The sequence below is a fragment of the Hemitrygon akajei genome, chromosome 13 (assembly GCF_048418815.1).
Source record: "Hemitrygon akajei chromosome 13, sHemAka1.3, whole genome shotgun sequence".
Classification (NCBI taxonomy): domain Eukaryota; kingdom Metazoa; phylum Chordata; class Chondrichthyes; order Myliobatiformes; family Dasyatidae; genus Hemitrygon; species Hemitrygon akajei.
In genome coordinates this window covers 211089-235188 of record NC_133136.1, presented here as the reverse complement: position 1 = coordinate 235188, position 24100 = coordinate 211089, and the positions used below count along the sequence as shown (strand labels likewise).

Genomic DNA, 24100 nt, shown 5'->3' with positions numbered 1-24100 from the left:
CACTCACAAGTCCCTCTACACAGCAGCATGCTGCAATTTTTTAAAATCATTTTACCATTTAAATAACAATCTGCTCTTTAATTTTTCCTTCCAAAGTGGATGACCTTGTGTTTACCAACATTGTACTCAATCTGCCAGACCCTTGCCCACTCCAGAAATTTTAGTTTGATGTCTACTTTTATTTATTAGTTATCCAAGGCTGTGTTCCCTCATCCCATTGTAGTCTCCTTTGTTTAGACACAAGACACTGGTTTTAATTGAACTATTGCACCCTCTATTTGTATGAAAAATTCAATCATATTGTGATCACTCTTTCCAAGAGGATCCTTAACTTACAAGATCACTAATTTTGTCTGTCTAATTGCATAGGACCAGATCTAAAATAGCAAGTTCCCTTGTAGGTTCAGTAACATGCTGTTCAAGAAAGCCATCACAGATGCATTCTAAGATGCATTTTGGAGATAGTGATCACAACTCTATCTCCTTTACCATAGCATTGGAGAGGAATAGGAATAGACAAGTTAGGACATCATTTAATTGGAGGAAGGGGAAATATGAAGCTATCAGACAGGAACAGATATTCTCAGGGAAATGCATGGCAGAAATGTGGCAAATGTTCGGGGGATATTTGCGTGGCATTCTGCATAGGGATGTTCCAATAAGGCAGGGAAAGGATGGTAGGTACAGGAACTATGGTAAAAATTTAGTCAAGAAGAAAAGCTTACAAAAGGTTCAAAAAACTAGGTAATGATAGAGATCTAGAAAATTATAAGGCTAGCAGGAAGGAGCTCAAGGAAGAAATTAGGAGAGCCAGAAGGGGCCTTGAGAAGGCCTTGATTAGCAAGACTAAAGAGGCATAATATGATAAGGAATAGTCAGCATTGTTTTGTCAAAGGTGGGTCATGCCTTAACGAGCCTAATTGAATTTTTTGAGGATGTGACTAAACACACTGAACAAAAAGGATTTGTTGTCTGAAGAGAATCCAGAGAAGATTCACAAGGATGTTTCCAGGAATGAAGGTTTTAACATATGAGAAGTGTTTGGCTGCTTTGGGCCTGTACCCACTGGAATTTAGATGAATGCCAAGCGATCTCATTAAAACCTACTGAATGTTGAAAATGCTAGATAGAGTGGATATGGAGAAGATGTTTCCTATGGTGGAGTATCTGGAACTAGAGGGCACAGCCTCAAAATTGAGGGATGACCATTTAGAACGGAGGTAAAGAAGAATTATTTTAGCCAGAGAGTAGTGAATCTGTGGAATGCTCTACCACAGACTGCAGTGGAGGCCAAGTCTGTCAGTATACATAAGTCGGATCATTTCCAGATCAGTCAGTGCATCAAAGGATATGGTCCGAAGGCAGGTGTATGTGATTGAATGTGATCTGGGATCAACCATGATGGAATGGCAGAGGAGACTCAATTGGCTGAATGACCTAATTCTTCTCCTATGTCTAATGGTCATATTAGGGAAAGTTACGATCATGGAACAGCAGTTGGACAAAATGGCGGACAAAGAAGTTGTTTCAGTTCAGACTGGCAATGATGTGATGGGAGTGGATCTGCATGTTATGCTTGAGGTACCTGAAGAGGCAGGGCCATGGGCTGTCCATACTTTCAGAAAAGGGGAGTGTCGACGATGGTGACGAATTGGAAGTAGAGTCTCCCATAGCTGTTGGCGGAGACTTTATAGGCAGGTTGCTCTCATTTCTGCGGAGTGAGGGGAAGGAGTTGTCTGATGTGGAAGGTCTACTGAGTCCTTTAGTGAGGGGTGAAAATTCTGAGTTGGTGTTGGCAGCTACATCACTGGTGGATAAATGGCCAGGTGCACCGGCATAGAGTAGTTATTGTAGGCAGAAAATGTTCTCGGGAACATGAAGCCCACCCTCAAGGTGGAAGAAGAATATGAGACTTAGGTGGAGCAGACCTCTCAGTTGCTGGATGAGTGGCAGTGCTCTGTCAATGTGAAAAGACAGGTGCTGGTGGAGAGTCTAAAATGTCTGGCTGCTGATGTAGTGAGGTCCTTGAAGGCAGTGAACCCATTTACCACTTCTGTGGGCTACATGTAGGTGTTAGAAAGCATCTTTGGCATTATGGGAAGCCCAGTGGAACTTATGATGGGGTTTAGACGCATGTTTCAGGAGAAGGGGATGAAAATTTCTGCCTACATTTTGCAGCTAGAGACAGCTGCTTTGCTTGTGGCATAAAGGGGCCGTTCAACTGGTGATGTGAATCAGTTAAGGATGAATCAAGTGACGAAGGGCAGACAGTCACATGACGTGGATGCCGAATGTCTTGTAGGATGTGTTCCCCCCCCCCCCCCCCCAACTCATTTGTTGAGCTGGTCAGAGAAGTAAGAGAGGAGGAAAACCTGACGGAGGAGTGGGAGGCCTCCGTTGGCAGGGCAAAGTCCTCACTAGTAGCCCCTGATGTCACAAAGGTGGGAGTTTTACAGGATTTTGTGAAAGACTTTAGAGCTGAGGTGTCTCTGTTGATATTAGTGGGTGCTGCTAGCAAGCATGACAAAGCTTATAGTGAGCCAGACACACTGGTGGGACGTACTAAGTAGAGGGCTGCTAGTGAATGAGGTCCCTTGGAAAGGGAAGTATCTGTTACAACTGCGGTGAGGACAGACATTTTAATTGTGAGTGTGAAGAATGGGAATACCTTTGGAAAGTGAACCATCAGTTACTTAAATAGAATGGGAAGTTGGAAAACCTTGGAGGCACCCAGTAAGGGAATGGTCTGGTGTTTCGGGGGAACATGTTCCAATCAATGTATCAAGGAACGCTCCACAGTTGCGAAACCCTATTCCGGAAGGCTAAATGGGGACAAGCTCCAGTGTATCCCTGTGGATTGAAGGTATTTATGCTAGAGCCATAATTGAAAGGTCAGAGGTTCAACGGTCCAATTTAATATCAGAGAAATGTATACAGTATACATCCTGAAATGATTTTTCTTCATAAACATCCACGAAAATTGATACAGCTTCTTGGGTTACTCTGCTGTACAGATCATTCTACAACCGGTAATTGACACATTTACCATTGACGCCACTCAGTGCCCGAGATCTTTGGGGCCTTAGTACTGATGACTACCCATATGATGGTTACTTGGCATTGAAGGTGATGTTTTCAGAGGCAGATCTTTGTGTATCTGAGACCCTTGATACATTAGTGTTGGTCTGTCCAGACCCGATTGAGAAGGGCAAAGCTTCAATTCTTGTGGGAACAAATAATCCTATTGTGAGGAGGCTAGTGGGAGCCTGCAGGGAGAGAATTGGAGAGCTTGCTGAAAACCATGTCCATTCACTTGTAAACTTAAATTCGCCAGACCAGTAACCACACCACAACAGTTCTCTACTTTATCCTTTTCACCAGTTTGCTAAGTTAATTACCTCCCTGAAATTTCTAGCTGTCCCATGGGTGGGGAAGGTGATCATCCAAAATCTCTCTGATTCTGTTATACCCCTTCGTTGACCACAGTGGCATACAAAAGTTTTGGCATTCCTTATTAAAATTTTTGCTACTCTGAATAGTTAAGTGAGTAGAAGATGAACTGATCTCCAAAAGTCATAAAGTTAAAGATGAAACATTCTTTTCAACATTTTAAGCAAGATTAATGTAATAGTTTTGTTTTGTACAATTTTAAGTGAAAAGAAGGAAAGGAGCACCATGCAAAAGTTTGGGCACCTCAAGAGATTTGAGCTCTCAGACAGCTTTTACCAAGGTCTCAGACCTTACTTAGCTTGTTAGGGCTATGGCTTGTTCACAGTCATCATTAGAAAAGGCCAGGTGATGCAAATTTCCAGGCTTTATAAATACCCTGACTCCTCAAGCCTTGTCCCAACAATCAGCAGCCATGGGCTCCTCTAATCAGTTGCCTAGCGCTCTGAAAATTAAAATAAATGATGCCCACAAGGCAGGAGGAGGCTATAAGAAGATAGCAAAACGTTTTCAGGTAGCCGTTTCCTCAGTTTGTAATGAAAGTAAGAAATGGCAGTTTACAGGTGGAAGTCATGTTGAGGTCTGGAAGACCAAGAAAACTTTCTGAGAGAACAGCTTGTAGGATTGCTAGAAAGGCAAATCAAAACCCCTGTTTGACTGCAAAAGACCTTCAGGAAGACTTAGCAGACTCTGAAGTGGTGGTGCACTGTTCTAATGTGCAGCGACACCTGCACAAATATGGCTGTCATGGAAGAGTCATCAGAAGAAAACCTTTCCTGCATCCTCACCACAAAATTCAGCGTCAGATGTTTGCAAAGGAACATCTAAACAAGCCTGATGCATTTTGGGAACAAGTCCTGTGGACTGATGAAGTTAAAATAGAACTTTTTGGCCGTAATGAGCAAAGGTATGTTTGGAGAAAGAAGGGTGCAGAATTTAAGCATGGGGGTGGATCGATCATGCTTTGGGCTTGTGTTGCAGTCAGTGGCACAGGGAACATTTCACTGGTAGAGGGAAGAATGAATTCAATTAAATACCAGCAAATTTTGGAAGCAAACATCATACTGTCTGTAAAAAAAAAAAACTGAAAATGAAAAGAGAATGGCTTCTACAACAGGATTAAGATCCTAAACACACCTCAAAATCCACAATGGACTACCTCAAGAGACGCAAGCTGAAGGTTTTGCCATGGCCCTCACAGTCCCCCGACCGGAACATCATTGAAAATCTGTGGATAGACCTCAAAAGAGCAGTGCATGCAAGACAGCCCAAGAATCTCAGAGAACTAGAAGCCTTTTGCAAGGAAGAATGGGCAAAAATCCCCCAAACAAGAATTGCAAGACTCTTAGCTTGCTACAGAAAGCGTTTACAAACTGTGATACTTGCCAAAAAGGCTGTTACTAAGTACTGACCATGCAGGGTGCCCAAAGTTTTGCTTCGGGCCCTTTTCCGTTTTTGTTATTTTGAAACTGTAAAAGATGGAAATAAAAAGTAATCTTTCTTAAAATGTTAAAGAACTGTGCCATCTTTAACTTTACGCCTTTTGGAAATCAGGTCATCCTTTATTTGCTTAGCTCTTCACAGTAACAGAAATTTTGACCAGGGGTGCCCAAACTTCTGCATGCCACTGTATTCCAGTGGGGGTGTTCCTTAGGATGACCCATAACTCTCAAATGGGGTACCAGATATAACAACACCCACTCCACCCCTTGTCCTCCTTCCGAGTTCACGTCCTTCCTATCCTTCTAGGGTCCGGCTACTTCCCTAGTAATCATGGGAAGGCTCGATTTCCACATACCCAATTGCAGGTATCTGCGTACTGGGTACAAGACTTGTTTCCTAGCTGGTATGGGACGTTGGATTTATCATTACAATAATATCGGTCCAGGAGGGGGAACTATACTAATCCCGGGCCACAATTGGGATGGATCTTGGGGAGTGGATCGGGGTACCACCCATTAAAGCAGCAGGGTGAACAGTTTGTCCGTTGATGGGCTTCTGTACAATTCACTGCAGTTTCGTAGAACTGGGCAAGGGATGTTCGTTCATCAGAGGTGAGGGGGACCACTGACATAGGGATCATGGTTTTACCATGCACATACCCAACATGCCCCTTGTTTAACCTGCTCAGCATAGGTATGGCACAGAGATAAAAAGCCATTTTCTTGGGGGCCTCCTGATACCGCAATAGCACCCCCCCCCACCCCAGCATTACAACAGTCAATATCAACCAATACATCTTCCTCCACTTAGTCCCTATCGGTTTCTTTCTCCACACGTTTACAGTCCGTTCGATGTATCCGGCGGAGCTGCCCTTCCACTTTCACTGCTGTGGGTGTGGTCAGTAGCACTTGGCATGGTCCTTCCTCCTAGGTTTCAACTTCTTGCGATCCCAGTTTTTAATCAGGACAAAATCTCCAGGCTGTCATCGGGCAGTCACCTCCAGACTGGGTTTCATCCTCTCGGTAGGGCGGTTGTACCTGTGAATACAAGTTTCGGAGAACTTTGGTTAACTTACATAAGTATTTTCCCATTTCCTCCCGCAAGGTATGCATATCTAGGTATGCAAGTAAGCTCTCAGGAGGAGTGGCAAACAAGGTTGGGGTCCCCATGGGGTTCTCACAGGCTTCTTGTAGATAATTTCTGCAGGTGATAACCCCGTCTTACTTGATGGCGTGATTCTCATATGGAATAGGGCTAAGGGCAAAGCCTTAACCAGGTCAATCCAGTTTCTTGTGTAAGTTTGGCCAACTTAACTTTCTTTGTAATTTTTTTTATTGAAGTTCATCAAACAAACATTTCCATAAGATGTATTTCAGACATTGTACATATATATCATATAATCATATATATCACAAAATCTCCACAAAGTATTTATCTTGGGTATACACTTATAGAAAAGAGTGGAAAGAAGAAACAAGCTAAAGGAAAGAACTATGTACAAGTAGGGAGTGATCTTTTTTTTAAACAACAGATTCATTGATTTGTGAGAATAAAATCAGGCCTATGAGGCATTACGTAGTTAAACCATTTTTCCCAGTATGAATCAAATTGTTCCAGCTTATGATTAACAGATGCTGTTTTCTTCTCCATTTTGTAAATGTCCATTGTAATTTCCATCCATGTATTTAAAGTTGGGCTCTCCTGTGATAACCATTTCCTAGTAAGAGTCTTTTTACCAGCCACCAACAGTATATTCATTAAATATTTATCTCTTTTCAACCATTCTTGAGGTATATATCCAAAATATATGGTCATACTCTCTAAGGGTATTTCACGTTTAAAGATGTAGGGCATTGTGTATCCCCCTCCAGTAGTTTTTGATAACAGGGCAGTCCCAAAAAATATGATAATGATTTGCATTTTGATTTCCACAATTTCTCCAGCAAACAGGGAGGTTACTATCATAATGGGATTTCTGAGAGGGTGTAATAAAATATCTTATCAAGTTTTTCCATCCAAACTCCCTCCATTTCTGTGAACTGGTACACTTCCATTGATACCTCCATATTGTTTTCCATTCTTCCTCAGATATAATTATCCCTCCTTCCTTCTCCTATTTTGTTTTAATGTATGAAGTCAAATGTGTTTTAAGATTTAACAACCCCTTATACATGCTTGAAATGATTCTACTTCCATTATCTGAATTATATGCTTTTCTAAAGAGCTCTATCAAGCATGTGCTTGCCTTGGTTACATTGTTAAGCATCTTATTAACATATTGTCGCATCTGTAAATACCGATAAAAATCTTGCTTTTCTAATAAGTGTTTCTCTTTAAGCATTTCAAAACTGAACAGTGTTCCTTCTTTCATTATGCTGCAAAGAACTGTTATTCCTTTAGCTGTCCAGTCCTTAAATCTAGCATCCAATTTATTTGGTGTAAAATCTGAGTCATATGCACACCATTTAAGACTTGCAATATCTCTCTCTAGATTATATTCTTTTATAGTAGTTTTCCATATTTTAAGAGTCAATTTCACCCATGGGTTATCATTTATGTACCTTTGCAGGTTGTTATCAGCCAAAATTGCTTGTATGGGGATGGGAAGTACCCGCTCCTCAATGTTTTTCCATTGAGCGTCATATGATGGGTTGCAGCAACATATCACAGCTCTCAACTCTGCTGCAAAATAATAATCTCTAAGAGAAGGGAAGCCCCATCCCCCCTTTTCCTTTGCTAATTGCAAAGTTTTGAGATGAACTCTAGGCCTTTTACCCTGCCAAATATACCTTGATAACATCTTGTTCCATTCATTGAATTGATTTTGATTAATCTCTATTGGTAGGGTCTGAAAGAGATATAACAGTCTGGGCAGTATATTCATTATAATAGACTCAATCCTTGAACTGAGACTGAAAAAAGGAATCAGGCTCCATCTTGCCACATCTTCCTTATTTGTTTAATATAAAGGCTGATAATTACATTCTGATAATTTTGCCAAATCTTTTGGCATAATGATGCCCAAATATTCGAAAGACTCTGTGTGCCATGCCCAGGGGTATCGACTTTCAATTTCTCTTGGTGGGCTATAGTAATATGAAAGTAATTGGGTTTTATCTATGTTGATCTTGTATCCTGATAATTGACCAAAAGATTGCATCAATTTAGGTAAAGAGTATGTTGGTTGCCCCAGATAGATCAAAATGTCATCCGCATAACAAGCCAATTTATGCTCTGTCCCTTTAATAGTAATTCCTCTGATATCTTCATTTTGTCTGATGTATTGAGCTAATGGTTCTAGATATAATGCGAAGAGTAGTGGTGACCATGCACAACCCTGTATGGTGCCCCTTTTTAGGGTAAGACTATTTGATAAATATCCATTGATTTTAATTCTAGCAGTAGAATTGTCATATAGAGTCTGTATAGTTTTAATAATTGTGTCTTGGAAACCAAATCTATGTAAAACTCTGTAAAGAAAATTCTAATTAACCAAATCAAATGCTTTTTCTGCATCCACGTTTATCACTATTGCTTCGATTTTTTTTTGTATATGATCCATCATGTGAAGTGACCTTCGTATATTGTCTTGAGTCTGGCGTTGTCGTATAAAACCTGTCTGATCATTATGTATCAGTATGGGTAGAAACTCCTCTAATCATTTGGCCATGATGGAGGTAAATAACCTATAATCTACATTAAGAACGGATATTGGTCTAAATGACCCGTATTCCATTTTATCCTTACTTTCTTTCGGTATAGCTGAGATTATCGCTTTCTTCCAACTGGGTGGCATTTGTGCCTTTTGCAGAGCCCATTTCAGTGTGGAGAGTAAAACAGGAATTAACTCATTTTTAAATTCTTTGTACCACTCTGCCGTATACCCATCTGATCCTGGTGACTTGCTTAATTTAAGCCTACTAATTGCAGCTTTTAATTCAACTTCAGTTATGTCAGCAGTCATCCTTCTATTTTGTTCTTTGCTTAAAGTGGGTTACTCTAGAGAATTCAAGAAGGTGTCACTTTGGGTTATGCTTCCCTCTGGAACTTTGGAATATAGAGTTTTGTAAAACACTTCAAAAGCTTCTTGAATTTCACTTAGCTTATTTTTTATCATTTTCGTTCTTGGGTCCCTAATTCTATGAATTGTATTTTCTGCTATCTTTTTTTTCCAGTTTCCATGTCAGTATTTTGATAGATTTCGATCCACTTTCATAATGTCTCTGTTTCAGAAACATTAAATTTTTCCTGATTTCTTGCGTAGCCAAATTATTTATTTCATTCCTAATTCTTTTAATTTCCCCTAATGTATCCTGTGCCAAATTCATTGTGTTTTTTTCTCTAGTTCCTTCAGCCTGTTTTGTAATTCCTCTAATGTTTTATTCCTTATTTTTTTCTTATATGAAGATATCGCTATAATTTTCCCTCTTAAGACCGCGTTCAGAGTATCCCATAAAATAGGAGGTGAAACCTCTCCATTATCATTAAATTCTAAGTAGAGACCAGTTTCTGTTTTAATTTGTTCCTTAAAGTATGGATCATTGAGTAGACTTGAATTTAGTTTCTAAATAGTATTCTTTGGTTGTAGGTCAAAATCAACAGATAAATATATAGGTGCATGGTCACTTACATCTATTGTCCCAATTCCACAGGTGTTTATTTTGTCTTTGTCTTTTCCAAATGTTATGAAATAGTCTATTCTTGTATATACAGAATGTGGAGCAGAATAATGAGTGCAATCCCTTCTGTCAGGGAAAAGATCCCTCCATATATCAATTAAACCAACATCCTCAAAAAGTGTATTAACTTCCTTATGTAAAGATTTTGTTTCATAGGTTTTTCTATTGGAAGAGTCTAAGTTTGGTTGTAATTGTAAATTTAAGTCTCCCCCACATATCAGGAGACCTTCTGTTTCCGTTACCATAATATCAGTAATTTTCTGAAAGAAACCAATATCACTTCCCAGGGGTGCGTATTCAATAGAATAACTGAATTGCCGTCTATATTCCCCCTAACCAGAATATATCTGCCTTCTTTATCTCCCATTTTGAATACTTTGTCAAAATTTAGCTTACTTGAGATAAGAATAGCAACTCCTCTCCTATGTTCTGATTTATATGAGGAGAAAAACAGATTAGTGAAGCCCATTCTCTTTAGTTTTTTATGCTCATTATCACTTAAATGAGTTTCCTGTAAATATACTACATGGGCTTGTTCTTTTTTCATTTTGGATAAAATTCTCTTACGTTTGATTGGATTTAATAGCCCATTGACATTAAAAGAAATGAATTTTACCTTGTCCTTAGCCATCTGTATTTATCTGTCAATGTATCATTGAAATTAGAATAAAACTTAATTGATCTACTCCCTGAACAAATAAGAACAAATAAGAAACTCCAATAATAACAAAAATGGCAACAAACGTGTGATTCCAAGGCTGAGGTCTCTGGTAGATGACCCTGCGTTGAGCTAGAGGAAATGTCTAGCTGTGGGGGATAACCCCTCCTACTTGTGCGTTGAGGGCCCCCATTGCAGTATTCATAAAAGTCAGTGAACAAATCCATTACACAGAAAAGATTTCCCTGTGTACTGCTCCTATATACGTGTGTATATACACACACACACACACACACACACACACACATATATATATATATATAACCATATAACAATCACAGCACGGAAACAGGCCATTCCGGCCCTCCTAGTCCGTGCCGAACTCTTAATCTCACCTAGTCCCACCTACCCGCACTCAGCCCATAACCCTCCACTCCTTTCCTGTCCATATACCTATCCAATTGTACCTTAAATGACACAACTGAACTGGCCTCTACTACTTCTACAGGAAGCTCATTCCACACAACTATCACTCTCTGAGTAAAGAAATACCCCCTTGTGTTTCCCTTAAACTTTTGCCCCCTAACTCTCAAATCATGTCCTCTCGTTTGAATCTCCCCTACTCTCAATGGAAACAGCCTATTCACGTCAACTCTATCTATCCCTCTCAACATTTTAAATACCTCGATCAAATCCCCCCTCAACCTTCTACGCTCCAATGAATAGAGACCTAACTTGTTCAACCTTTCTCTGTAACTTAAGTGCTGAAACCCAGGTAACATCCTAGTAAATCGTCTCTGCACTCTCTCTAATTTATTGATATCTTTCCTATAATTCGGTGACCAGAACTGTACACAATATTCCAAATTTGGCCTTACCAATGCCTTGTACAATTTTAACATTACATCCCAACTTCTGTACTCAATGCTCTGGTTTATAAAGGCCAGCGTTCCAAAAGCCTTCTTCACCACCCTATCTACATGAGACTCCACCTTCAGGGAACTATGCACTGTTATTCCTAGATCTCTCTGTTCCACTGCATTCCTCAATGCCCTACCATTTACCCTGTATGTTCTATTTGGATTATTCCTGCCAAAATGTAGAACCTCACACTTCTCAGCATTAAACTCCATCTGCCAACGTTCAGCCCATTCTTCTAACCGGCATAAATCTCCCTGCAAGCTTTGAAAACCCACCTCATTATCCACAACACCTCCTACCTTAGTATCATCAGCATACTTACTAATCCAATTTACCACCCCATCATCCAGATCATTTATGTATATTACAAACAACATTGGGCCCAAAACAGATCCCTGAGGCACCCCGCTAGTCACCGGCCTCCATCCCGATAAACAATTATCCACCACTACTCTCTGGCATCTCCCATCTAGCCACTGTTGAATCCATTTTATTACTCCAGCATTAATACCTAACGACTGAACCTTCTTAACTAACCTTCCATGTGGAACTTTGTCAAAGGCCTTGCTGAAGTCCATATAGACTACATCCACTGCCTTACCCTCGTCAACATTCCTCGTAACTACTTCAAAAAATTCAATAAGGTTTGTCAAACATGACCTTCCACGCACAAATCCATGCTGGCTACTCCTAATCAGATCCTGTCTATCCAGATAATTATAAATACTATCTCTAAGAATACTTTCCATTAATTTACCCACCACTGATGTCAAACTGACAGGTCTATAATTGCCAGGCTTACTTCTAGAACCCTTTTTAAACAATGGAACCACATGAGCAATACGCCAATCCTCCGGCACAATCCCTGTTTCTAATGACATCTGAAAGATCTCCGTCAGAGCTCCTGCTATCTCTACACAAACTTCCCTCAAGGTCCTGGGGAATATCCGGTCAGGACCCGGAGATTTATCCACTTTTAAATTTCTTAAAAGCGCCAGTACTTCCACCTCTTTAATTGTCATAGGTTCCATAACTTCCTTACTTGTTTCCCACACCTTACACCATTCAATATCCTTCTCCTTAGTGAATACCGAAGAGAAGAAATCGTTCAAAATCTCTCCCATCTCCCTCGGCTCCACACATAGCTGACCACCCTGATTCTCTAAGGGACCAATTTTATCCCTCACTATCCTCTTGCTTTTAATATAACTGTAGAAGCCTTTCGGATTTACTTCCACCTTATTTGCCAAACCAAACTCGTAACTTCTTTTAGCTTTTCTAATCTCTTTCTTAAGTTTCCTTTTACATTCTCTATATTCCTCGAGCAATTCCTTTACTCCATGCTGCCTATATCTATTGTAGACATCCCTCTTTTTTTGGACCAAGTTTCTAATATCCCTTGAAAACCATGGCGCTTTCAAACCTTTAACCTTTCCTTTCAACCGAACAGGAACATAAAGATTCTGTACCCTCATAATTTCACCCTTAAATGACCTCCATTTCTCTATTACATCCTTCCCATAAAACAACTTGACCCAATCCACTCTCTCTAAATTCCTGCGCATCTCCTCAAAGTTAGCCTTTCTGCAATCAAAAATCTCAACTCTAGGTCCAGTCCTGTCCTTCTCCATAATTATATTGAAGCTAATGCTATTGTGATCACTGGACCCGAAGTGCTCCCCAACACATACATCTGTCAGCTGACCTATCGCATTCCCTAACAGGAGATCCAACACTGCCCCATCTCTAGTCAGTACTTCTATGTATTGTTGCAAAAAGCTATCCTGCACACATTTCACAAACCCTAAACCATCCAGCCCTTTTACAGAATGAGCTTCCCAATCTTTGTGTGGAAAATTAAAATCTCCCACAATCAACACCTTGTGTTTACTACAAATATCTGCTATCTCCTTACAGATTTGCTCTTCCAACTCACGCTCCCCATTAGGTGGCCTATAATACACTCCTATCAGTGTTACTACACCTTTCCCATTCCTCAATTCCACCCAAATAGCCTCCCTAGAGGAGCTCTGTAATCTATCCTTCCAAAGCACCGCCATAAGATTTTCTCGGACAAGCAATGCAACACCTCCTCCTCCTCTGGCCCCTCCTACTCTATCACACCTGAAGCAACTAAATCCAGGAATATTTAGTTGCCAATCACACTCTTCCTGCAACCATGTTTCACTAATAGCTACAACATCATAATTCCAGGTATCAATCCACACTTTAAGCTCATCCACCTTTCTTACAATGCTCCTAGCATTAAAATAGATACATTTAAGATACTCTCCACCTCCTCCTCTCTTTTCATCCCTAGCAATGCATTCAAATTTATTATCCTTTTCTTTCTTCTTCCCTACAACTTCGGGCTGAGCCCGAAGACACATGCCGAAGAAGTCTTCGGTGTCCTGCCTAAATGACTACCATCCCGTTGCACTTACATCCATCATCATGAAGTGTTTTGAGAGGCTCGTCATGAGGCATATCAAGACCCTGCTGCCCCCCTCACTGGACCCCCTGCAGTCTGCGTACCGTCCCAACTGCTCAACAGACAATGCCATTGCCACCACCCTCCATCTAGCCCTAACCCACCTGGACAAAAAAGACACATATGCTCGGATGCTGTTCATGGACTTCAGTTCAGCATTCAACACAATCATCCATCAGAAACTGATTTGAAAGCTGAGCCTACTGGGCCTGAACACCTCCCTCTGCAACTGGATCCTAGACTTCCTGACTGGGAGACGTCAGTCAGTCCGGTTCGGGAGCAGCATCTCCAACACCATCCCACTGAGCACGGGGCCCCCCCAGGGCTGTGTGCTCAGTCCACTGCTGTTCACTCTGCTGACCCGTGACTGTGTTGCAACACACAGCTCGAACCACATCATCAAGTTTGCTGATGACACGACCGTGGTGGGTCTCATCAGCAAGAACGATGAGTCAGCTTACAGAGGGGAGGTGCAGTGGCCAGTGGACTGGTGCAGAGCCAACAACTTGTCTCTTAATGTGAACAAAACAAAAGAGATGGTTACACGAGGAAATCTGCAGATGCTGGAAATTCAGGCAACAGACACAAAATGCTGGTGGAACACAGCAGGCCAGGCAGCATCAAAAAGGAGAAGCACTGTCGACGTTTCGGGCCGAAAGGAAAGATAGTAAGAGATTTCAAAGTAGGAGGGGGAGGGGAAAATGCAAAATGATAGGAGAAGACTGGAGGGGGTGGGGTGAAGCTGAGAGCCGGAAAGGTGATTGGCAAAAGGGGTACAGAGCTGGAGAATGGAAAGGATCATGGGATGGGAGGCTTAGGGAGAAAGAAAGGGGGAGAGGAGCACCAGAGGGAGATGGAGAACAGGCAGAGTGATGGGTAGAAAGAGAGAAAAAAAAGGGGGGAACTAAATATATCAGGGATGGGGTAAGAAGGGGAGGAGGGGCATTAACGGAAGTTAGAGAAGTCAATGTTCATGCCATCAGGTTGGAGGCTACCCAGCCAGTATATAAGATGTTGTTCCTCCAACCTGAGTGTGGCTTCATCTTGACAGTAGAGGCCATGGATAGACATATCAGAATAGGAATGGGATGTGGAATTAAAATGTGTGGCCACTGGTAGATCCTGCTTTCTCTGACAGACAGAGCGTAGGTGTTCAGCGAAACGGTCTCCCAGTCTGCGTCGGGTCTCACCAATATATAAAAGGCCACACCGGGAGCACCGGACGCAGTGTACCACACCAGCTGACTCACAGGTGAAGTGTCGCCTCACCTGGAAGGACTGTCCGGGGCCCTGAATGCTGGTGAGGGAGGGAGTGTAAGGGCAGGTGTTGCACTTGTTCCACTTACAAGGGTAAGTGCCAGGAGGGAGATTGGTGGGAAGGGAGGGATGAATGGACAAGGGAGTCGCATAGGGAGCGATCCCTGCGGAAAGCAGAAAGTGGGGGGGGGGGTGCTTGGTAAGGGAAAAATGTGCTTGGTAGTGGGATCCCGTTGGAGGTGGCAGAAGTTACGGAGACTTACACGTTGGACCCGGAGGCTGGTGGAGTGGTAGGTGAGGACAAGGGGAACCCTATCCCGAGTGAGGTGGTGGGCGGATGGGGTGAGGGCAGATGTGCGGGAAATGGGAGAGATGCGTTTGAGAGTAGAGTTGATGGTGGAAGAAAGGAAGCCCCTTTGTTTAAAAAAGGAAGACATCTCCTTCGTCCTGGAATAAAAAGCCTCATCCTGAGAGTGGAGGTGAAGGAATTGTGAGAAGGGAATAGCATTTTTGCAAGAGACAGGGTGGGAAGAAGAATAGTCCAGGTAGCTGTGAGAGTCTGTAGGCTTATAGTAGATATCAGTAAATAAGCCATCTCCAGAGATGGAGACAGAAAAATGAAGGAAGGGGAGGTAGGTGTCAGAAATGGCCCAGGTAAATTTGAGGGCATGGTGAAAGTTGGAGGCAAAGTTAATGAATCAACGAGCTCAGCATGCATGCAGGAGGCAGCGCCAATGCAGTTGCCGATGTAGCGAAGGAAAAGAGGGGGACGGATACCCGTATAGGCTAGGAACATGGACTGTTCCAGAAAGCCAACAAAAAGGCAGGCATAACTAGGACCCATAAAGGTGCCCATGGCTACACCCTTGGTTTGGAGGAGGTGGGAGGAGCCAAAGGAGAAATTATTGAGAGTAAGAACTAGTTCGGCTAGATAGAGGAGAGTGGTGGTAGAGGTGAATTGGTTAGGTCTGGAATCCAAAAAGAAGCGAAGAGCTTTGAGACCATCCTGGTGGGGGATGGAGGTATATAGGGACTGGACGTCCATGGTGAATATAAGGCGGTGGGGGCCAGGGAACTTAAAATCATTGAAAAAATTTAAAGCGTGAGAAGTGTCATGAACATAGGTTGGAAGGGATTGAACAAGGGGGGGATAAAACAGTGTCGAGGTATGCAGAAATGAGTTCGGTGGGCAGGAGCAAGCTGAGATAATAGGTCTACCTGGACAGGCATGTTTGTGGATCTTGGGTAGGAGGTAGAAACGGGAAGTGCAGGGTGTGGGAACTGTGAGGTTGGTGGCAGTGGATGGGAGATCCCCAGAGTTGATAAAGTTGGTGATGGTATAGGAGACAGTGGCCTGGTGCTCCTTAGTGGGGTCATGATCAAGGGGTAAATAAGAGGAGGTATCAGAGAGTTGTCGCTGTGCCTCAGCCAAGTAGAGGTCAGTACGCCAGACTACAACAGCTCCCCCCTTATCAGCAGGTTTTATAGTGAGGTTGGGATTGGTGCGGAGGGAGCGAAGAGCAGAGCGTTCGGAAGGAGTGAGTTTGGAATTGGAACACGGTGTGGTGAAGTTGAGACGGTTGATGTCCCATCAGCAATTAGCAATAAAGAGATCCAGAGCAGGCAGAAGACCAGAGCAGGGTGTCCATGAAGAGGAGGAGGGTTGAAGACAGGAGAAGGGGTCATTGGTGGGGGTAGGAGAGTCCTTGTCAAAGAAGTAAGCTCGGAGATGGAGCCGGCGGAAGAAGAGTTCAGCGTCATGGCATACGTGGAAATTCCTGAGGTGTGGGCGAAGGGGAACAAAGGTGAGGCCCTTACTGAGGACAGAACGCTTTGCCTCAGAGAGTTGAAGGTCAGAGGGAATCGTAAAGACCTGGCACGGATGAGAGATGGGATCAGTGGGGGGAGGGAGGCTGGTGGTGTTGGTGGAGAGGGGAGGGTTGGAGCAAGAGGAAGATGGAGCCTCTGAGGGCCCAGGAGCTGACGATGGGATCTGAGGGAGAGGGGATTGCAGAGATGGTTGTTGACTTCAGGAGAGCACGGAGCGACCACTCCCTGCTGAACATTGACGGCTCCTCAGTAGAGATCGTTAAGAGCACCAAATTTCTTGGTGTTCACCTGGCGGAGAATCTCACCTGGTCCCTCAACACCAGCTCCTAGCAAAGAAAGCCCAGCAGCGTCTCTACTTTCTGCAAAGACTGAGGAAAGTCCATCTCCCACCCCCCCATCCTCATCACATTCTACAGGGGTTGTATTGAGAGCATCCTGAGCAGCTGCATCACTGCCTGGTTCGGAAATTGCACCATCTCGGATCGCAAGACCCTGCAGCGGATAGTGAGGTCAGCTGAGAAGATCATCGGAGACTCTCCTCCCGCCATCACAAACATTTACACTACATGCTGCATCTGCAAAGGAGACAGCATTATGAAGGACCCCATGCACCCCTCATACAATCTCTTCTCCCCCATACCATCTGGGAAAAGGCTCCGAAGCATTCGGGCTCTCACGACCAGACTATGTAACAGTTTCTTCCCCCATGCTATCAGACTCTTCAATACCCAGAGCCTGGACTGACACCTTGCCCTATTGTCCTGTTTATTATTTATTGTAATGCCTGCACTGTTTTTGTGCACTTTACGCAGTCCTGTATAGGTCTATAGTCTAGTGTAGCTTTCTCTGTGTTTTTTTTTAACGTAGTTCAGTCTAGTTTTTGTGCTGTGTCATGTAACACCATGGTCCTGAAAAAGTTGTCTCATTTTTACTATGTACTGTACCAGCAGTTATGGCCAAAATGACAATAAAAGTGACTTGACTAGTACATATTGGTACCAATGACATGGGAATGAAAAGCAATGAGGTCCTGAAAAGAAAATTTAGAGAGCTACGTAGAAAGCTGAGAAGCAGGACCTCCAGGATAGTAATTTCTGGTCTGGATTACTGTCTGTGCCACGTGCCAGTGAGGTTAGAAACAGGATGATCTGGCAGATAAATTTGTGGCTGAAAAGCTGATTCAGAGGTCTGGGCTTCATGTTCTTGGATCATTGGGATCTCTTCTGTGGGAGGTATGACCTGTTCAAAAGTGACGGGTTGCACCTAAACCCAAGAGGAACCAATATTCTCGTGGGCAGGTTTGTTAAAGCTGTTGGGGAGGGCTTAAAATAATTTGGCAGGGGGGTGGAAACCAGAGTGAAGGAACTCAGGATGGGACAGATAGTTAAAAAGTAAAGATAGTGTGCAGTCAGACTGTTGGGAAGGGCAGGCAGATGACAGGATAAAATTGCAGCCAGCAGTGTGAATATCAGTACATTAGGGATGCAGAATCAAAACAGATAGCAAATACAACACTGAAAATGTTATATCACAATGCATGGAGCTTGGGAAATAAGGTGGATGACCTTGTTGCACTATTTCGGATTGTCAGATGTGATGTTGTGACCATTACTGAATTGGGGCTGAAGAATGGTTGTACAAACGTAGTTGGGAGCTGAATGTCCAAGGTTACACATTGTATTGGAGGGATAGGAAGGTAGGCAGAGGGGTTGGTGTGGCTCTGCTGGAGATGAACGGCATCAAATCAGTAGAAAGATGATGGGAAGATGTTGAATAATGTTCGCATTCATTTCAAGAGGTCTACAATACAAGAGCAGGGATGTGATGCTGAGGCTTTATAAGGCACTGGTGAGGCCTCACCTTGAGTATTGTGAACAATTTTGGGCTCTTTATCTAAGAAAAGATGTGCCAGCACTGGAGAGGCTTCAGAGGAGCTTTACATGGATGATTACAGGAATGAAAGGGTTAACTTAGAAGGAATTTTTGATAGCCCTGGGTTAGTACTTGCTGGAGTTTAAAAGGAAGAGGAGGGATCACATTTAAACCTTTTGAATGTTGAAAGGCCCAGACGAGTAGATGTGGGAAGGACGTTTCTCATGGTGGAGGTGTCTAGGACAGGAGGGCACAGCCTCAGCATAGAGGGGCATCCATTTATAACAGAGATATGGAGGAATTTCTTTAGCTAGATGATGGTGAATTTGTAGAATTTATTTACAGAAGCAGCTGTGGAGGCCAGGTTGTTGGGTGTATTTAAGGCAAAGCTTGACAGATTCTTGATTGTACACTGCGTCAGTGGTTATGGGGAGAAGGCCAGGGAATGGAGTTGAAGTGGGGAAAAAGAGATTAGTCATAATTGAATGGCAGAATGATGTCAATGGGCCAAATGGTCTTATGGAATGTGCAATTGGATGGAGATCAAGAAGGGAAATCCTACTGGTGATTGGTGAATAGGAGTTGGTGCCATGAGTGCATCGGACTCATCAGCTTTTGGAAGATTTGAGCTCCAACCTGTGCACTTTTGATTATGATGGCCCCTTTTGTTTTTTTTTTTCCTCCTCCAATGTTGGTTTGGTTGTTGATATTCAGAAATACACTTTCTTTATAATTGTATGCAGTGTATGATCTGTTTCTTCTTGCCGATGGCTGATTGCAAGGGGTGCAGTAGTCACACAGATCGAGGTTTGGGTGGGCAAGACATCCCAACCTATCAACCCAACATTTGGGTTGATAGTCCTAGTTGCTAGATGCAGGGACTCTGAGATACCGAGGAGTGCGGTAGACTAGTGGGTTCTGGGAATACAGATCTATAGTTCCTTGAAAGTTGTGTCACAGTTCGATAGGGCCATAAAGAAAGCTTTTGGCACATTGGCCTTTATAAATCAGAGTATTGAGTACAGGAGTTGGGATGCTATGTTTAAATTGTATAAGACATTGTTAAGGCCTAATTTGGAGTATTGTGTGCAGTTCTGGTGACCTTCCTACAGGAATGATATCAATAAAACTGAAAGAATATAAAGAAAATTTACTAGGATGTTTCTAGGACTTGAGGAGCTGAGTTATTGGGAAGGATTGAACAACTTAGAACATTATTCCCTAGTGCATAGGAGAATGAGGAGAGATTTGATATAAGGGGTGAAGATAGGGTAAATGCAAGCAGACTTTCCCCACTGAGATTGGGTGAGACTAGAACTAGAGGTCAAAGGTTTAGGGTGAAAGGTGAAATGTTTAAGGGGAACTTAAAGGGGTGGTGGGAATGTGGAAGAAGCTGCCAGCAAAAGTGGTGGATGTGGGTTCAGTTTCAAAGTTTAAGAGCAGCTTGGATAGGTACATGGATGGGAGAGGTGTGGAAGGCAGAATAAAAGTTTGGCATGGACTAGATGGGCTGAAGGGCCTGTTTCTTTGCTGTATTGCTCTATGACTATGCCTTTAAAAACAATAACAATGTAAAATATAGTGTGAGAATTAACCAAGGTGCCTTTTCACTCTCAGCTTGTTGCTTTAATTAATTGACTATACATCACTTATTTGCCCACATAGTGGGAAAATATTTTCTCGCTTTATTTTCTTGCATAGACTCCTTATCACAAAAGTCATCTTGAGGCAATTCTTCATTCCCCATTCATGCCCCCTTCCTCAATAATACCCTTTTATTGTCCTGCCCATCCTGGTTGATTTCCTTATCCGCCACACAAGTTCCAACAGCCCCTTCTTGTGTCTACACCTTCTGCTTCAATTATTCCGTGTGTTGTCAGGCAGAAGTTTGTTCTGCATAGTATTCCAGCATTCCTCACTGAAAGTGCCTGTAAAGTTTGGGATTTGCATGGGAATGCACAAGCCAGAACTTTCTAGGTGAACTGAATGATGAAATTTGTGGTTTACAGAAGCTGAAGAGAAGGAGCTGGTTGAGATTTACAGCGATGACCCCAGGAAGCTGCTCCCTCATTCTGCTTCTCTTATGATTTTGCACAGGATCGCTGAGCCCATTCTGCTGAACGGAGATTGTTGGACGAAAGGGAAGCTAAGGGAGAAATTAGTCCCATCTCTTACTGATTGTATTTTGTGTAGTTACTCCAGAGGGTGAAATTATTCCCTCCTAAAGCACTGATGGTGTCCTTTGCGCCAGATGGCATCCAGGTGCCTCATTATACCCAAATAGTTACAAAATTTTGTAAAGGCAATTCTTAAATAATTACATTTTTAATGTGACAAGCAAGATTTTAGCCTATATTTCCAGTTTTTATTTAATTGCACCTTAAATATTTAAACCCTGCCACAAATGTTTTATTGTAGTATTGTGTAATCTGTTTTCCAAGGTATTTGTTATGAATCTATATCCAAAATTAATTAAAGTCAATCTGTTTATTTCACCAGGAAATGTGGTGTCAATAAGTTATGTTTACGCAGATCAAGGTAAGTTAGTGTTTTCTTTTAAAAGCACGCTATTTAAATAAAGTTTAAATATTGAATTCCATTCAAGCTCTCAGTATTGGTTGCAACATTTCCACATTAAACATTTTTACCATTCAGAAATTCCATGCTTCACATCAGGCTCACCAGGTGCTGATTCTTACATCACTTCCCACCTATATCTCAGCAGTGTGTTTCTATTCACACAACCTCCGCAATTTGCAGCTCAAAGTAAATGTATTAGAACCATAGAATGTTAGAACATTACAGCACAGAAACAGGCCTTTTGGCCCTTCTTGGCTGTGCCAAACCATTTTTCTGCCTAGTTCCACTGACCTGCACCTGGACCATATCCCTCCATACCCTTCTCATCCATGTACCCATCCAAGTTTTTCTTAATGTTAAAAGTGAGCCCGCATTTACCACTTCATCTGGCAGCTCATTCCACACTCCCACCACTCTCTGTGTGAAGAAGCCCCCCCCCCACCAATGTTCACTTTTAACTTTTATTTTCGAAGTACATATATGCAACTGTATACTACCTTGAGATTTATTTTCTTGCAGACATTTACAGAATAAAAGAAGTACAATAAAATTTATGGAAAACTGTACATAAACAGACAAAGACTGACAAACATCCATTCCTACCTGATTGGCAGACCACAGTTTCTGCAGCTTCAGAGCTGTGTGTCAGACATGGCTATAAGCAGCAGTGGGGCCCCAAAGGGGACTGTATGGGCTCCCTTCTTGTTTCCCTTGTGTACCTCAATCTTTAGATACAACACTGAGTCATATCATCTGTAGAAATTCTCTGATGACTCAGCAATAGTTGGGTGTATAAAGGGAGGATTGGAGGATGAATACAGGGCCCCTGGTTGAATGGTACAAGCTGAATCATCTGCAGCTCAACATCAGTAAGACAAAGGAGATGGTGATGGACATTAGGAAGACGAAGCCTGCACTGCTCTGGTATATTGATGGTGAGGACGTGGATGTGGTGAGGACCCTCACATACCAGGGGATGCACCTAGATGGTAGACGAGTAGAGCACAACACAGAGGCAGGGTAAAGGAGGGGCAAGAGTTGCCTCTACTTCCTGCGGAGACCGCGGTCCTTTGGAGTATGCAGGCTACTCCTTCACATATTCTACGAGTCTGTTGATGCCAGTACAACTGCTTTCTTGTGCCAGCCCTCCATGTAGGTGTGCTCAATGACAGGGAGGGCTTTAGCCATGATGTAATGGGCCATATTGACTACTTATTGTAGAATTTACCATTTAAGTGCATTGGTGTTTCCATACCAGGTTGTGATGCAGCCACAGCCAATATACTTTTCACCACATATCTGTAGATGTTTGTCAAAGTGTTAGATCTCATGCTGAATCTTAGGAAGCTCCTATGGAAGTAAAGGCACTACTGTGGTCTTCAAGTTCAGAATCAAGTTTATTATCACCGGTATGAGAAGTGAAATCTGTTAATTTAGCAGCAGCGGTTCAATGCAATACATAATATAGAAGATAAAAACAGAATACGATGATAATAAATAACTAAATTACAACATAAGTTTATTGAATAGATTTTTAAAAATCATGCAAAAACAGAAACAATATGTATTAAAAAAGTGAGGTAGTGTTCAAGGATTAAATGTCCATTTAAGAATCGGATGGCAGAGGGGAAGAAGTTGTTCCTGAATCACTGAGTGTGTGCCTTCAGACTTCTGTACCTCCTACCTGATGGTAACAGTGAGAAAAGGGCATGCCCTGGGTGCTGGAGGTCCTTAATAATGGCTGTCTTTCTGAAACACCACTCCTTGAAAATATCCTGGGTAATTTATAGGCTGGTACCCAAGATGGAACCGACTAAATTTACAATCCTCTGCAGCTTCTTTCGGTTCTGTGCAGTAGCTCCTCCGTACCAGACAGTGATGCAGCCTGTCAGAATGCTCTCCACTGTACATCTATAGAAGTTTTTGAGTGTATTTGTTGATGTGCCAAATCTCTTCAAACTCCTAATGAAGTATAGCTGCTGCCTTGCCTTCTTTATAACTGCATTGATATGTTGGGACCAAATTAGATCCTCAGAGATCTTGACACCCAGGAACTTGAAACTGCTCACTCTCGCCACTTATGATCTCTCTATGAGGATTGGTATCTGTTCCTTCATCTTACCCTTCCTGAAGTCCACAGTCAACTCTTTCGTCTTATTGACGTTAAGTGCCAGGTTATTGCTGCCACACCAGTCCACTATTTGGCATATCTCACTCCTGTACACCCTCTCATCACCACCTGAGATTCTACCAACATTGTTTGTATCGTCAGCAAATCTATAGATGGTATTTGAGCTACGCCTAGCCACGCAGTCATGGGTATAGAGAGAGTAGCCCTCATGAAACAGTTCACCTTTCATCCTTAACCCATGACCTCTGGTTCTAATCTCACCCAAACTCAGTGGAAAAAACCTGCTTGCCCTTACCCTATCTATGCCCCTCATAATTTTGTATACCTCTATCAAATCTCCCCTTATTCTCTTAAATTTTAGGGAATGAAGTTCCTCGAGCATTTTGTGTGTGTGTGTTGCTCTGGATTTGTAGCATCCGCAGAATGTAAGTGAGTAATGACCATGTTGATAGGAAGTTAAGAGCAAACCCTATTCCCTGTCCTTTCATGAAGAGACCCCGTTGACGGGATGGGAAAGGCTGAGTACCCTTCTGACCATCCTCCTCATAACAGGTATCCCACTTTGGATACTCTTGCGGGGGGTGATGATGGAAGAAGACCTAACAGAGGAAACTCACAGTGGTCAGATCTCTAGCTCTGAGTCTGCTTCTGTGACTCAGAAGAGCAGGGAGAAAAGAGACGCACTGTGGTAATAGGGGATTTGTTAGTTAAGGGAATGGACAGGAGGCTCTGTGTGCAAAACAAGATTCTCAGATGGAATATTGCCTCCAAGGGTGCAGGCTTCGGGATAT

The 24100-nt window shown here is 42.6% G+C and overlaps 1 protein-coding gene across 1 annotated transcript in view; it reads left to right on the top strand.

Annotated features, from left to right (window-relative positions):
• Window positions 1–24100, top strand: part of LOC140737576 (diacylglycerol kinase theta) — a 332765-nt gene that overhangs the window by 194024 nt on the left and 114641 nt on the right. The window contains exon 14 of the mRNA XM_073064008.1: window positions 21098–21136. Within this exon, the coding sequence (XP_072920109.1) occupies window positions 21098–21136 (39 nt within the window). The remainder of the gene's footprint in view (window positions 1–21097; window positions 21137–24100) is intronic.